General features: G+C 39.4%; 1 protein-coding gene across 12 annotated transcripts in view; it reads left to right on the top strand.

Annotated features, from left to right (window-relative positions):
• The first annotated feature begins 949 nt into the window (after window positions 1-949).
• abi1a (abl-interactor 1a) overlaps window positions 950-15,693 on the top strand; it is an 80,767-nt gene continuing 66,023 nt past the window's right edge. For 4 of the 12 annotated variants that reach the window (XM_036125580.1, XM_036125578.1, XM_036125581.1 and 1 more), the window contains exon 1: window positions 950-1,215. In XM_036125580.1, the coding sequence (XP_035981473.1) occupies window positions 1,099-1,215 (117 nt within the window). In that variant the 5' untranslated portion in view covers window positions 950-1,098. The remainder of the gene's footprint in view (window positions 1,216-15,693) is intronic. The other 8 variants (XM_036125586.1, XM_036125583.1, XM_036125589.1 and 5 more) reach the window with 4 other exon arrangements.

Genomic DNA, 15,693 nt, shown 5'->3' with positions numbered 1-15,693 from the left:
CCTTGCTTATGTAAATTGGAGGGGATTGCAAAAATACCTCAAAACATGACAGTTTAATTTCCTTGCACAATGATTTTACGCTATTATTGTTAACAATATGAACGTTCTACCAAGCGTGTTGTTGTTTTTTTTTATTTAAAAAAATGGCTAGTATTTCAGTTTAACGTTTTATATTCAATATATATTTTTCTTTTTTATTAACTTTTTTTATATTTATTTCTGGACAGGCACCTGATTCCTGGTGCCATAAGTGTAGGAGGAGCTCTTTCTTTGTGGAATAATTTTTTGTCCTATTTCTTTCTCACAAACCTTATAAGTTAAACATATTCCTAAAGTTTGAAAAAGAATGCTTTTTTTAGTGTTTTTATAAGTATTTTTATTGTATTGTGAGCTCATGAAGACACCCAACTCTTCGCAGACAGTGAGGTCACAGAATAAGGTCTGAACCCTTTGCTTATGTAAATTGGAGGAGATTGCGAAAATACCTCAAAACATGACAGCTTAATTTTCTTGCACAATGATTGGATGGATGGATTGTTAACGATATGAAAGTTCTACCAAATTTGAACGTGTCGTTTTGCGCTTTTTGATCTCAAAAACGAAAAAAAAAAATGGCTCGTATTTCAGTTTAAAGTTTTATATTTTAAAACGAAAACCATCTCTTTACATATTTTCAATAAATAGTTTCCGAGGAGTTAACTAATTTGCAAAAAAAACAAAACAAACAAAAAAAGTTATATATATATATATATATATATATATATATATATATATATATATATATATATATATATATATATGAAATATATATATATATATATATATATATATATATATATATATATATATATATATATATATATAAACGGACCCTTAACTTTTTTTTCTTTACGCCTGAGTGGCACCTCTGTCTTTGTACAGACGATCTTCGACTTGAGTTTACGCCAAATCGGGGCCAGGAATCCCACAATAGCAGGCGGAGCAGGACGGTTTCTTTTTCTTTTTTTTTCCTCCGAGTCTGAGCTGTGGGCTGCTGGTTGCTTCAATCAGAGGGAAGGCAGAGAGAGGGAAGGGAGGCTCTGCTGGGAGAGATGTAAGATGGCAGAGCTACAAATGTTGTTGGAGGAAGAGATTCCGGCCGGGAAGAGAGCGCTTGTGGAGAGTTACCAAAACCTGACGAGAGTCGCCGACTACTGCGAGAGCAATTATGTCCAGGTAAATAAAAGTTTAATTCTGTTTAATGTATTACGCCAACACTTTTCTCCTCTTCGCTCAGCGGGCTGCGAGGTTGTCGGGACAGGAAATGTGGATACAGAAACTACTCCTAAGAGCAAATTCGTGTAGAAAAGCCTCGAGTTCCAATAAGGAATGTAACGATGGTGCATTTGGAACCGTGGGACGTTTAAGTTATTGTGATCTAGATAAAATATTGTCAGCTTAAACACAGGGTGTGTCTACTTTTTTTTTTTTTTTTTTTTTTCTTCTAAGTCATAGAACTACCGCTCTCCCCATTGATGATTGAACCCATTAGTTTTTTTTCAGCAATACGTTACAGACATTTTTATTTTTTTTAAAGGATATTATTACAGTTGTTGTGTCTAGTAGTTGTGGTTACATTTATTTTCGTCGTCAGCAAAACGACGAGCCTGCATGTCAGCTCTTTAGGGTCATTAAACACACCATTTAATACCACAAAAACAGCTAAAGTCTCCACAGGGAGCCCATTACTGTAGGGGTGTGATAATGTCTGCCTTGCTGGACCTTGGTTGTTGCGGCATTATTTTTTTATGTGCACTTAAAGATACTTATCAGAGTTTTCTGTGAGGTCGGTCAAACTTGCTTTGTCACGCCTGGATCAATATGTCGAGGCCGCTTCTTGAAATTGTTTTGCTGTTTTGTTGGAAATCGACCCCTTTAATCAAGATATATGGGCTACCCTCCCAAAGGACGAGATTCCTCTAGCACATGTTTCTGGTGACATCACAGAAGGCAGCCTATGAGAATAGCTATTGGTATTTTTGCTTTTAATTGGTAATTTTTTTGTTAAATCAAGTTGGTCCTTCAGATTATGGTTGGACGATATGTAGGGGAAAAAAGCATATCGATAAAATACAAATCATATTGATCGATATCGATAATTATCATCAAATTCATAAACATACATTTTAAGTGCAGCCCTGGTCATTTAATGCTGTTAATTAGCAACCCATTTTTAGATAAAGAACAAGCAAACACTGAATTCAAACTCAACCCTTTATTCAACTAACTTTTTTACCAAAACTCCCAAGTTTTTAAAAAAGGATGTCTGAACTCTTTGAAGGGGGCGGAGCTTGGTGTCGGAGTGTTCCTGGGTCTGTGTTGTGATTGGTTGGGAGGATGTAATGATTGTAATATTAATCCACATGATAGGCTAGAATGCAAAAGGAAGGTAAACAGTTTTTTTATTGATCTTTTTTTTCTATCACCGATATAGCTCTATCGATCGATACATAGTTATTGAATTATCGTCCAGCCCTACTTCAGATGACTTTTCTTTTTTTTTTTTACCGGTACAGTTGCAGTACGTCCTACTGCTAGACATGCTTGCACTGTTCATATTGTCTTACACATAACGTCTGTACATATAAAATGTATTTTTTTTTTTTGGTTTACTGCTACATTCCTGAGAAATGACAAAAGCTGATATCTATCACGTTTCTCTTTTCTCTAGTATGTTTTTACTCGGGGCCTTGCCACAAAATTTCGCTCAGATGTACATTGTAAATACAGCTGAATTACAAGAAAGTCTGTCTTGAGGTGCCAACCTACTCCGGCGTACTGCGAGCTGTTCCAACGGTCCGCTGACGTTTTACCCTTCGTAGTCGATTCATAGTCGTACTAAATGCCTACATTTCTTGTGACAAATTTTTATTCCCACACTTTCTGCCAGTGAGACGAAGTGGGGGAATGGACGTTAGCATGTTTGATTAGCTAGGTGAGCGCCTAGAGACGTTTCTTCTCCAGCAGGCACCCGCCGCACACCTGTCAGTGAGGCGTGTCACAATAAGCAATGAATCAATTAATCGCACGATACATTTTAATTACAGGATTCATTAAAATAAGCTTGATATTTTGTGTATGGCGTACTCCCCCTTTGTATGTAGGAGCCTTAAGTCTAACTCGGGGTTCTTGCTAGCGTGTTTCAGCGTAACGGGTTGTTACGGTTTTCAAAATGATACTGAAATTAGACCGTGACGCTAATTTTTAATGACGGTCAGTACCACACGGGAACATTATTGTACGGATGTCTGAGAGCAGAAAAAAGGTCTTGAACGTGCATCAGTGCAGCTATAAACCTCTCGGGCAACATAAGCTAACGCTAGCCGTTATTAGCTTGACGAACAACCCTCTTCGAGCTGCGCTACGCAACGCTCCGCTGCAAGAAAGCATACCGGAACAGCGAAAACAACAGACCAGGACCCCCCCACCTTGTCGCCGCAAGCCTTCCCCCGTTAAGCTGAAAAAACATCCTGGTGAGGACCCGGTAACTAGTGACCGTAATGAGGCTAGCGGACGGTTAGCTGTTAGCCTTAAACCAGCAACTGACGGCCAAATCTTTAATGCTTTGAGGTTCTCCTCCCTTCGATGCTGAAAAGCAGCGGCTCTACTTTGAGCTCTCCCTGCGCCCCATCTCTAAGGCGCCCTACATGTATCCTGGATCTCGTTCTTTCGGTCCCGATCCTCGTTGTCGTAGCTTAGCGTTGCTACGTAGACATTGAGGGCTTTGATGTTTCTCGGCTCTTTCATCGTAACAGACCAGAGCAGCGGCCGCATTACGGCAGATGTAGGCCAGATCCATCGGTCCATCTACCGCTCCGTCCTGTCATCACCGGGGGGGGGGGGGGAAATCAAGACACTGAGATGTTCCCCAACCCAGAGGGGGGAGGCCACTTTGTTATTGTGGTATAGGAGTTGCTGTTGATTTGGCTTTTATTAGTTGACAGGTGGGGAAATTTAAGGAATCTGGGTTGACTTTGTCAGGGTTTCAGCTTGGCTTGCGTGACACAGGAAGGAATGTAAAAACGTTTCAAGTTGGTCAATAAAAGCTCTTTTCTTCCTTCGTTTATCCACGCCAACACCAGCTGCTGTTCTTGTGGGGGGGGGAAGAAAAAATATCTGAATTCACGTTTTCTTTGAAGGCATTTTAATGTTGATCCCGCACATTTCTTTCTAATCTACCTAAACAGTCGGCCGGCTGCCCTTTGGTGCTGCGTTGGGATTTTCTCTCCAAACAGGAACCCAACATATCAGCTACAGAGGGTGTGTCCATTCCAGCGGTACTCCCCAAGGACTCCCTGTAATTTAGTTTCCTTCCTCGTTCTCAAACCGTGTGCTTTTTTTTTTTTTTTTTTAGCCCTTTGTGCCCAATCCACGGCTTCCAGGACAGCTCTGTTAGGACAACACCGTCTGTCGTACGGCAGAGTAACTTGCTGCCCAGGAGCTTAACGTGGGAGGCTTCCTAGTTGTGGAATCACCACAGCTGACTGTAACATGAAACCGAGACGCTGCAATCTGTATTTCTCCCCATTACGACACGACCGTGGGAGAATTGAGTCTGTCGTGACTCCTTATTAACTGCCATGCTTACTGTTTATAACCGGGCGGGAGGGAGGCGGGGTGTTATCTTGTGCAAATAATCTGCGGATTTCCCACATATTTGCAATTTTTTTTCCCCCTTCTGACTAGAGTGCTGAAAGTTTCAAAATGTCAAAGTTGCTTGTAAGATCTGCAAAAACCTCCTGTTGTTTTTAAAGTTCTTCACAAAGTCCTGAAAAGGGTGGCTTTCAATAAGAATGAGAGAGTTTGGTCCTTTTTGCGATTTCTTTATTGTTTAATTCGAATTTGCAAATCCTGAAGATTTAATTTAGGAAAATCAAGTTGTTTTTTTTGCATATGCACTTTTCTGGGCTTTCTTAAAACTAAGCACTATTAGGGCTGGACGATATGGAAAAATAGCATATCAGTAAAATATAAATCATATCGATAATTATCAAAAAATTCAAAACTTATAAATTAAATGCGGCCCTGACCATTTTATGCTGTTGCTTAGCGACCTGTTTCTAGATACAGACACACAAACACTGAATTCGAACTCAACCCTTTATTTAACAAACTTTTTACCAAAACTGCAAGTTTTTAAAAAAGAAAAAAGAACGTGCTCTCTGAACTCTTTGAAGGGGGCGGAGCTTGGTTCCTTGCTCTGCGTTGTGATTGGTTGGGAGCATGTAATGACTGCAAATATTAACCTACATTATAGTCTAGAATGCAAAAGGAAGGGAAAAATGTTATTCTACTAAACTTTTTATTGACCACTTTTTTTCTATTGTCGATATACGTCTTTTGATCGATATATATCGTTATTGAATTATCTTCCAGCCCTAAGCACTATATCATTTCCCAAAAGGAGAAACAGTTTTGGTAATAGCATGCAGTGTTGAATAGATTTTTAGAAAAACTAAATTGTCAAAAATACTCCAAATAGGAAACCTTTTTACCCCAGGATAAGGCATTTTAATTCATTCATTTACTTCTTTTTTAAGTTGGTGTGGAGTTATACAGGTGAAGCCTGTTCTTAGATGTGTAATACAGCTAGCAGCAAACATTTTATATTTTCATTGTTTTACTATAGCGGGGCCTGCCATCTTGTTTTAAAAGCATGTTTTTAAAACTCGTAATAAGTTGCAGTTCAAATTCAGACGAGAAAAATTATTTCAGCAATTTGTTTTTAATAAAACAAAAGGGAAGAAAATCGATTAATCGCAATAAAATCTGAGATTTTATTTTTAAGTGATATCACCCAGCCCCATTTTCCGTATGTTTTAAAGTTAAAAAATATTAAATAAATTCATCTCTTCATTACAGTAATCTCACACACAAATTGTAAAAAGGGAAATCTCACCCTTTTTAAAGGTGCATTTGTATTCAGAGGGTTAAAATAATTTTTATTTCACAAATGTGTAAAAATCCTTAAAATAAATTAATACTTTATTGCAGTACCTTTTAATTTCACACAAACACGAAAAAGAACCTGACTTTTAATTTCAGTCCCTTGTAGAAACGAAACAATTTTCTGTTCTTTTAGAAAAAACCTACGAAATAATGACTTGAACCAATTTAAAATCAAATATAAGTGAAGGATTTTTTGTTCATACTTTCCATTTCTCAGTTCATCAGAGCATCACTGCAAAAAGGGAACTAAAAGTAAGTAAAACTTTCCTGAAATGAGTGTATTTGTTCTTGATTTAAGCAGGTAAATAAGACGATCTGCCAAGGGAATGAGTATTTTTACCCCTAAAATAAGATAATTGGATAGATTTACTCAAAATAAGATGATGGAGATGAGTTGTTCCCATTTTAAATCCAATAATCTTATTCCATTGGTTGATAATCTCATTTAGCTGCTCAAATCAAGGGCAAAGACACTCATTTCAAGAAAAGTTAACTTACTTTTAGTTCCCTTTTTGCAGTTTTCTCATAGCTACTCTTCAAAACGGGAAAGACAGGAGAGACTGGACATTTTTAAATAGAAATCTGTAGATAATTCAAAGTTAGTCAGGTTTAAGGCCTTCTGATGGAATAATGAGCCAAAAACGTACGAATAAAGAGCTCAGGAGACAGAAAGTGAACCGTCTTGGTTCCAAGGTCTAAATAATGTAGGAAAGCTGATTTTTGTTTGAACTGAAAACAAAACGCAGCTGACGTCCAGAGGGCCCGCGTGGCGAGGGCCGGCTGCTCTTTTGGACAGCTACAGGGAAGTAAGACACCATAAAGCGATAAACGCTGCGGCGCCGTCACCCTAAAGCCGACACATCTCTTTAAATAATTGACTAAACTAAGGTTCTTGGTGTTCTGTAATAGTTCGTTCTTTATTTAGCGTTGGTACGGAGAGCCAGACGCCGGGTTTCGTTTCTGTAAATGTCGCTTTGGTTTTGGTCCAGGAATAGAAACCCTGATCCGGCCCCCCCTGAGAGCCGCAGTCGGAGCTGAAAAATGGGCCAGAAGAAGAAGAAGAAGAAGAAGGAGGAGGAGGAGAAAAAAAAAAATCATGCAAGTTTAGCTCCCAACTTTTTGATGCATTTAAAAAGAAAAAGAAAAAGAAGCCGCCTCACTCCGTCGGTCCTAACGGCTCGCTCTGCAGACTGAAACCCGGCGCAGACCTGCATGTCTCGGCTTGCAGCGGGCGCTCCTCCCTCCCCGGTGTTCCCGTCCCTTCCTCTGCCGCTCTGGCTTTCCTGTCGTGGAGGCCGTGTTCGCTGTGGCAGCTCACACTGCAACCCTAAACACTGCAAAAACGCAACATAAAATAAGTAAAATGGTCTTAAAATGAATGTATTTGTCCTTGATTTGAGCAGGTAAATAAGATGATTTGCCAATGGAATAAGATTTTTGCACTTAAAATAGGAACAACTCAACTCCATCAACGTCTTTCAAGTGCAGGATGTCTAATTATCTTTTTTTAGGGGTCAAAATACTTATTCCATTGGCAAATAATCTTATTTACCTGCTCAAATCAAGGACAAATACACTTACTTTAAGAACATTTTACTTATTTTTAGATTTGTTTTTGCAGTGAAGGAGGCGCGTGCAAAAACAGAACTTAAAATAAGTAAAATGGTCTTCAAATGAATGTATTTATCCTTGATTTGAGCAGGTAAATAAGATGATTTGCCAATGGAACGAGATTTTTGCTCTTAAAATAGGAAGAACTCATCTCCATCATCTTATTTTAAGTGCAGGATGTCTAATTATCTTTTTTTAGGGGTCAAAATATTATTTACATTGGCAAATAATCTTATTTACCTGCTCAAATCAAGGACAAATACACTAACTTTAAGAACGTTTTATTTATTTTTAGATTTGTTTTTGCAGTGAAAGAGGCGCATGCAAAAACAAAACTTAAAAAAAATAAAATGTTCTTCAAATTAGTGTATTTGTCCTTGATTTGAGCAGGTAAATAAGACGATTTGCCAATGGAACAAGATTTTTGCACTTAAAATGGGAACAACTCATCTCCTTCATCTTATTTCAAGTGCAGAATATCTAATTATCTTATTTTAGGGGTCAAAATACTCATTCCATTGGCAGATAATCTTATTTACCTGCTCAAATCAAGGACAAATACACTAACTTTAAGAACGTTTTATTTATTTTTAGATCTGTTTTTGCAGTGCACCTGTGCCGCGCCTTCTCAGGCGGCTGCGGTGATTTAATTTTGACCCAGAGACGGTTTACAGACCTGCGTGTTTGTGTGTTTGTGACGGCCGTATGACACACAGGCCGGTCACACTTACGTTTCCTGCTCGGCTCGGTGCAGATGCCTTCTGTCTTTGTCAGGAAAGCGGTTTGATAACGGGGACGGCCGAGCCCACGCCTGGCTGTAGAACACAGGGATGTTCTGATCTCCCAGCCGTGTGTGCTTCGTGCTTTTTACGGTGCGTGTTTTGACCTCTACGACAAAGACGGACGGACGGACCGCATGCAAAGTGGGCCACCTGGCTGTGTTGGCAGCACAAACCGAGGACTCGTGTTCATACTGAGAGCAGAACGTTTGTCATGAATCACAGAGGAAGGCCGCTCCATTTTTTTTTAAGCGGCCTCTTCACCGTAAACATGCAACGTGTTCTTAGCACGTTCTGGCTTTCCTGTTTCTGTCCTTCCTTCCTCTGGTCCCTCCTGGCTCGTTCTTCCTCCCTTTTTATATTTTTCGGCCTTCCCTTCCTTTTTCTCCTTACTTTCACTGTAAATACGGAACTAAAAATAAGTCAGATTTTCTTAAAATGAGTGTATCTGTCCCCGATTTGAGCAGATAAATAAGATGATTTGCCAATGGAATAAGATTTTTGCACTTAAAATAGGAACAATTCATCTCTAATTATCTTATCTTAGGGGTCAAAATACTCATTACATTGGCAGATATTATATACCTGCTCAAATCTATGGCAAAAACACAAATTTTAAGAACATTTTACTTATTTTTAGATCTGTTTTTGCAGTGTTCTTCCCTCCTCGTCTCTCCTCCCTTGTCTCCTTTGTGTCCTACCTCCCTTCTGTCTGTCCTTCTTTTCTTCCTTGCGTCGTCCCATTTGCCTATTTTTTTTTTTTCATTTTTCTTCTTTATTTAAAGATTTTGATCAATACATTTTTTTATTCTACCATATAAATGTAAAAGATAAAAAAATGTTCTTCTGTTCTTTATTAAAAAGTGTTTTGAGTTCAACAGAAAGTTAAAGAAGTGCTGGATTATCCATATTTCTGCTTTATGGCATGTACCGCTAACCTGTATTGGATTTTTAAAAATTAAACACCGAAGGTGGTTCAAAGAATGATGTGTTTCTTAGATGGAAAAATTATGTTTCTTTAATTTTTTTGTTTGTTATTTTGATACATTTATTTTAATTCTCGTTAGTTGACCTGCAGATTACCGATCAGGGCGCCTTATGATCTCAGAGTGATTTTTCTCTAAAACGGCTTTAATTGTTCCAGGTTGCTAGCTATAGCTATGTCACGAGTTTTTCCATCACTAAATCCTAGAATTTAGCTTATTGTGTAAGAATAACTTACTCAATAAGCTAAATTTAGCTAAGGCTAAAGAATTTAGGGCTTTTTCAATCAGTTTTTAGCTTGTGATTGCAGGACTTTGGTGCCCCGGTGTCGTCCCTGACTGTCTTTTTTAAAATTCGAGTGTAAAATATCAGTGCGTTTTGTCTCACGTGGAATCACTGTTTGTTGTCAGGTGGCAACTAGTAAGGCGGCGGAATGGGGAAATGGAAATGTGATGTGGTAACCAGAAAGATCATGAGATTTTGGGGCATGGCTCTTTGCTGAAGCAGCAGGACGGTTTCCCTAGTTTGAGCAGAAAAATTGTGGAACCTCTGAAGTTTCTGTATTACCGTGTCAGCATGGCAATGGTGCAGGTCTGATTTCTATGTTTACAGATCCGTAGCTGGAGCTTCTCAGCTCTACATAAGATCAAGATTAGGTTGGTTAAATGTCCTATTTTGAGTTGTGGAAAAACTTTATCCAACCAAACCAGGTGTGACATGTAGCTTTTAATATGAAGTAGAAGAATTTGGGGGGGTATTCCTCCATCTTCATAGTTCAAGCCGCATTGTGTGATGCGTCAGTAACGGGGTTTCCTCCAGGGTTTTGTAAAGCTGTGGTGGGATGACGTCATCATATAATTTGCATATTTGTTCATACATTTGTGACCGAGGCTGTAGGACAGCTTTTGCCAAGACAATAAAAAAAGTTATTAAAATAGCGATTAATTGTCTTTGGAACTTAAAAATTACCTTTTTACCAAATTATTTCTGAATTTTAAAACATTGCCTGAATCCACGCTGCACAAAACAAACTGTAACAAATAGATGTCAGAGGCACACAAAGCGAACGAGGCGAATAAGCGACTGAAGCTGTGTGCGAATCAAATTCAAGGCAAGGCAAATTTATTTGTATAGCACATTTCAGTACAGAGACGATGCAAAGTGCTTTACATATTAAAATATAGGAAAATAAAATTCAGGGAATTGTTTTTAGTGGAACAGTTTCAAAGACAAAAAAAAAAAGACGGCTTTAAAAACTGCATTTACATGACGAGGCAGCAGCAGCTGTGCTGTGCCTGTGAGACGGCGCTGAGGGAAATGGGAACCCTCATGGCAGCTCTTGCTGCTACATCTATAGCAGACTGGTGCTTTCGATAAAGTCGCCATTAACGCAGAAAAAGCTGACAAAAAAAGTTGCTAGGGTCTGAAAAGTCGCTAAATGTAGCAACAAAGATGGTAAATGGGCAACACTGGACTGTCGTGTCTAGTGGTCCTTCCCTCCTGGGTCCAGCGGGGCCAGACAAGAAGGAGCAGGAGGTGTTGCTTTTTCAAATAAAGTACATTTTATTTTGTCATGATATTTAAATTAAACTCAAACTCTGATTATGGTTAATATAAGTGCACAATTATAGGTGTGGGTTAAATAAATCTCATATGCTTGACTTTATTTTATTTTTATTTTTTTTACCATATAGTAAAAAAGAACTTCATTCTGAAGCTGTGGCAGCTTTTATTTTGGCGTGGCAATGCGCCTCGATCATGGAAACCCTGAGTAACATTGGCAGCCGAGCATCCCCACAGGAAAAAGGTGTCAGTATTACTTATAGCTCCTTTAACGCGACGCAAATCGACAGGAAAATACAGATTGTTGAACTTGAGTGAAATGTCGCTTTGCCCCAGACGCGTCTCCATCGTTCCCATTTGCAGTTTTGCTTCGCTCTACACTTTTTTTTCTCTCTGTTCGCCCAATATGCACCGTTAGCAACACTGACCGTTAATTTGCTTCTGAACGCACCTTTTCAGCGTGAACTTACCTTTTAGACATAGTCTTACATACATTAATTTGAGCAGTGCCCTTAAAGACTTCCCCTACTTGAAGAAATCTGCACATCTTCCTTGGAGTTCCTTGGACTTTCTCATTGATCGGCGCATTGGTGAATCCAGAGAGAGCTGTGCAAGTGTTTGCATCTACAAAGCATTTCTCTGCTTAGTGCTATTACAAAGCTTTATTATATCCGTGTGTGGATTAGTGTTGACCCTGTTTTGGGCTGTTTTCCTTGTAAAATTCATTCAGGTTTCATTTTCCTCTGCTTGGAGACGTGTCTCGGTTTCCTAAAGGTGATAAATGTCATTTCTTAATTGTTTTTTTCTCTTTAGAACATTGCTCTGCTTGTTTTTTTTTTTGCCTTTTAGTTTGTTTTGTCCTTCGTCTTTTTTTTTTTGCACTGTGGCCTGTTTTCCCTTTAGGGCCCTGCAGCTGTCGGCCCATCGCTCAGACCTGTCCTTTTGAACCCTCCCAGCTGACCACCGTTGGTCTGGTCCGACCTGATCCTAGTTAAAGGGAACCGGTGTGAGCTCGTAGCTGGTTCAGTGCTACTCAGCTGAGTGGGAATCCACGATACAGTCACTTTCCGCCGCGTTGAACCAATTACCGACTCATTTAGTCGGGGTTAACGAGCTTGCGCCGTGTCCAAACTTCCCCTTTGTGTGTCCTTCCTGACACGATGAAGGAATTTTTAATGGCGTCAGGTTGAGCTGGACCTTATGGCCTTTCGCTGAGCCGCCATCTGCCCTGCTGAGGCGTTCTAAGAAGGGACTTCTGGATAAACTTGTCGTATTCAGGGCAAGGTTAAACCAAACTTTTCATTATCTCACCCCTTCAAGCAGCTTGTGTGGGTGTCCACAGGGATGATGTGTTTTTGGTCAGCGCCACCTTGCGTCTCTTCTGGAGGAAGAAGGTGGACTGAAAAGCTGCAGCAGAGGTGCTCCAGGGACACTTCTGGTCCTCTTAAACCTTGAGACTAAATTACACAAAGCAAAGGAATATTATTCAGCAGCAAGAGGTAAATAACAATAAAAACAATGGCCGTTTTCCTTTGGTGGGGCAGGGGGCTTGAAATAACAGTGAAATATCAAGAATCCAGGAATTTAATTCCTGATCCATGTTCTATTAATCTAAAAAATAAACATATAAGTAGTTACATTTTCACATAAAAAAAAAAACAATTTATTTAAAAAAATGATTGGCACCTATGGAGATCCTAAGGGATATATTATTTAATATGTATTATATATTTCTAATTTTAATTAAGTGTTTAGGAAAATGTTAAATTCAGATAACTAATTTATTTACAAACATCTCCTGTAGTTTGAATATTTATCAGGTTATTTCATGGTCACAAGCGTCAGGCGGTCATCAGCCGATATATGTTTGATAGAAGTGGACTATTTGTGCAGGTTTAACCAATACGATGTAGAATAATATTGGATGTTCCACAGCTTAAATTATTTCGTGGTACACTGCAGCACAGGGGGCACAAAACTAATAATTAAATAACTATAGATAATTATACTACATTGTGACTGATTTAATTATTTATGGATGTTATAAATTATTGACTCACTTAATCAGGGGTGTATTTATTTATTCACTACATCTCTTCTTCGCTATTGCATGTGTTTATTTTATAGTGAGACTCCTACTGGGTTTCCTGAGATAGAAAACTTTTTCATCAATATGTCTGGTTTGTCTGGAACTGACTTTGTAAAGAGCCTTCATATGACGTGTCGTAAATTGGTGCTATATACATGAAACTTTCCTTTTTTTAATCCATTTGATCATTATATTTGTTCCATGTTATTTTAATCTTTATTGTTTCACCATTGGTTAAAACCTTGCCAATTGTTTTTAGTTTTATGGCTAAAGAACATCAGGTTTCAGAAATAAATGCTAGCCTGATTTCCCAGCAGGACAATTAAATGGCCTCCCTTTTAAGGTCTAACCCCATAAAGGTTCTCACACTTTGGAAAATACAATGCGAACACTGTGTTTGTCACAGACTATCACTAGTCTTGTTCAGCTCTCACAGCTCTCCACACCGAAGCAATGCAAGAATGGCTGGTAATGACTTTGAGACGCCTGGTGGCTCGTGATAAATATATTGTAAAACATTGACACGTGGAATTTCGTAAGCACCACTAGCTGTCCAAACAACACCATGCAATTTATTTTAATTTTAATATGGGGAGAGGTTCCACAATGGAGTTCATTTCAGATGAAGTGATGGACAAATTGAGGCAAACATTTCTTGTCGTTTTGTACTGTTTTCATACCTTTTTTAGATGGAGCGTTTTAAAACGGTTTGAAGGGAAATTAATTACTTTGCAGGGATAGTCTTGAGAACACACTTTGACTTATTATTCACAGCAACAGAAGAAAACGTCTAAGTTACAGACATCAAATAGGTAAAGGAAGCCAAAAGTAGAGTAACAGACTGTAAGGTGTAGGGAGAGCTCCTCCGCAGACAAAATATCCACTCTGAGATCGTGGTTGTAGTTTACCCTTCAGTGTTCTGGAGCTAGAAGATCAGTAAATAGCTCGTCCAGCACTTGGCCAGAACTTAAACACGTCCGTCTTGTAATCTTATTACAGCCTGGCAGATGGGGGAATATTCTTCTTCTCTTCTATCCGTACTGTCAGTGGATCTGTGCCGGGGGGGTTCCTTCAACAGGTCTGGGAAGTTTTATTCGAACATCATGTTGCAGAATTCCAGACATTTCTGAACCTCTCTTTTTTTGTGTGTGTCTTCCTGAGTGCGGTTCCCCCTTTTTTGAGAAACAAGAGCACATAAATGTGTTAAACACCTGTAGTCTGAGTAGGTTGAAGAGTTCAACTTGTGACTTTTTTTTTTTCCCTTTTTTGATTTGGTTTCCTTTTTACACAAAGAAAACTCCAAACGATCTAAATCGTATCGCAGCAATCCGTCTGTTTACCGGGCCGGGAGAACCAAATGCAAATACAGGCAGCAGATGTGTGTTCTGAGCTAGTAGAACCAAAGCGTCCAAAGTGCAGCCACCCTATATACCATGTTTCATTAGCGTTAGTATTGCTGGACGATATTTCAATAACAATATATATCGATCGATAAACATATATCGTTGATAGAAAAAAAATGGTCAATAAAAAGTTCAATAGAACAGTTTTTCTTCCTCTTGCATTTTAGCCTATCATGTAGGTTAATATCACAGTCATTATATCCTCCTAACCAATCACAACGTAGACCCAGGAATGATCCACATCCCAAGCTCCGCCCCCTTCAAAGAGTAAATCCTTGCAGTTTTGATAAAGTTGGTTGAATAAAGGGTTGAGTTTGAATTCAGTGTTTGTGTTCTTTATCTAAAAATAAGACATTAAGCAACAGCATAAAATGCCCTAACCTGACAAAAGCCAGCTGTATGTTGCTCCGCCTAGCTCCACTCACATACATCTGGGACATCGCCGGTAGAAAGTGATTTCTCCAACCAATTTTATGGTCTGGCCAATCAGGACGCAGGGCTGGAGTTTCATAGATGTGACGTAGTGGAGACGCGGCCGTGACGTGAGACTGTTTTGATAGCAATGGTGGCTCGTCGAGGAAGCAAGCGTTAGCATTGATGCTGCTATTTCTTCCGTGTTGTCCAATCTACTTAATATTGTTTCATTAAAAGAACATCAGAGAACGGCTCTGAAGGCTTTTGTTGGCGGAAACCATGTTTTCGCCCTTCTCCCGACCGGATTTGGCAAGTTTTGTTTTCCGAGGGTTAGCGCAAACCATGTTAGGAGGCCTTTAGTCCTCGACGCGGTCGGCCCGGAATCGACTCCGACCCGCGGCGCTTTGCCGCCTGTCTTCCCCCCTCTTCCTGTCAGCTCACTGTCAATAAAACGCGTGCTACTAGAGCCATGCCAGATTAGTATTGTATCCGGATACAGCGTACGAGTATCGACACTTTTCACTGTATTGACACTTTTGACAACCCTAACGGTTAGCCACCTAGTACGACGCTATCAGATCATTTGTTGACGTGACCGAGACATGCGTCAATGCAAGGGACAGAATCTGGCTTAGTTTAGGTAAAATAATGCTAATTATTCTTTGTGTGCGGCCTGGTATGACGTTACCTTGGGACCGGTTTCAGTCTGCGCGCCGTGGGTTGGGGACCACTGCCCTACATGGCTTGGCTGTAAACAGGATGTCCTCTGCTTTTGTTTTAGCAATGGTTTTCTTCTGACGTTTATTTAGGGACATCAGATTAAAGGCAGCCAAAACCAAATGCGAGTCATACTTTTCGGTTT

This window comes from Fundulus heteroclitus, chromosome 21 (assembly GCF_011125445.2).
Source record: "Fundulus heteroclitus isolate FHET01 chromosome 21, MU-UCD_Fhet_4.1, whole genome shotgun sequence".
In the NCBI taxonomy this organism is placed as follows: domain Eukaryota; kingdom Metazoa; phylum Chordata; class Actinopteri; order Cyprinodontiformes; family Fundulidae; genus Fundulus; species Fundulus heteroclitus.
The sequence above is the reverse complement of the archived record's forward strand: the minus strand, read 5'-3'. Positions and strand labels throughout refer to the sequence as shown.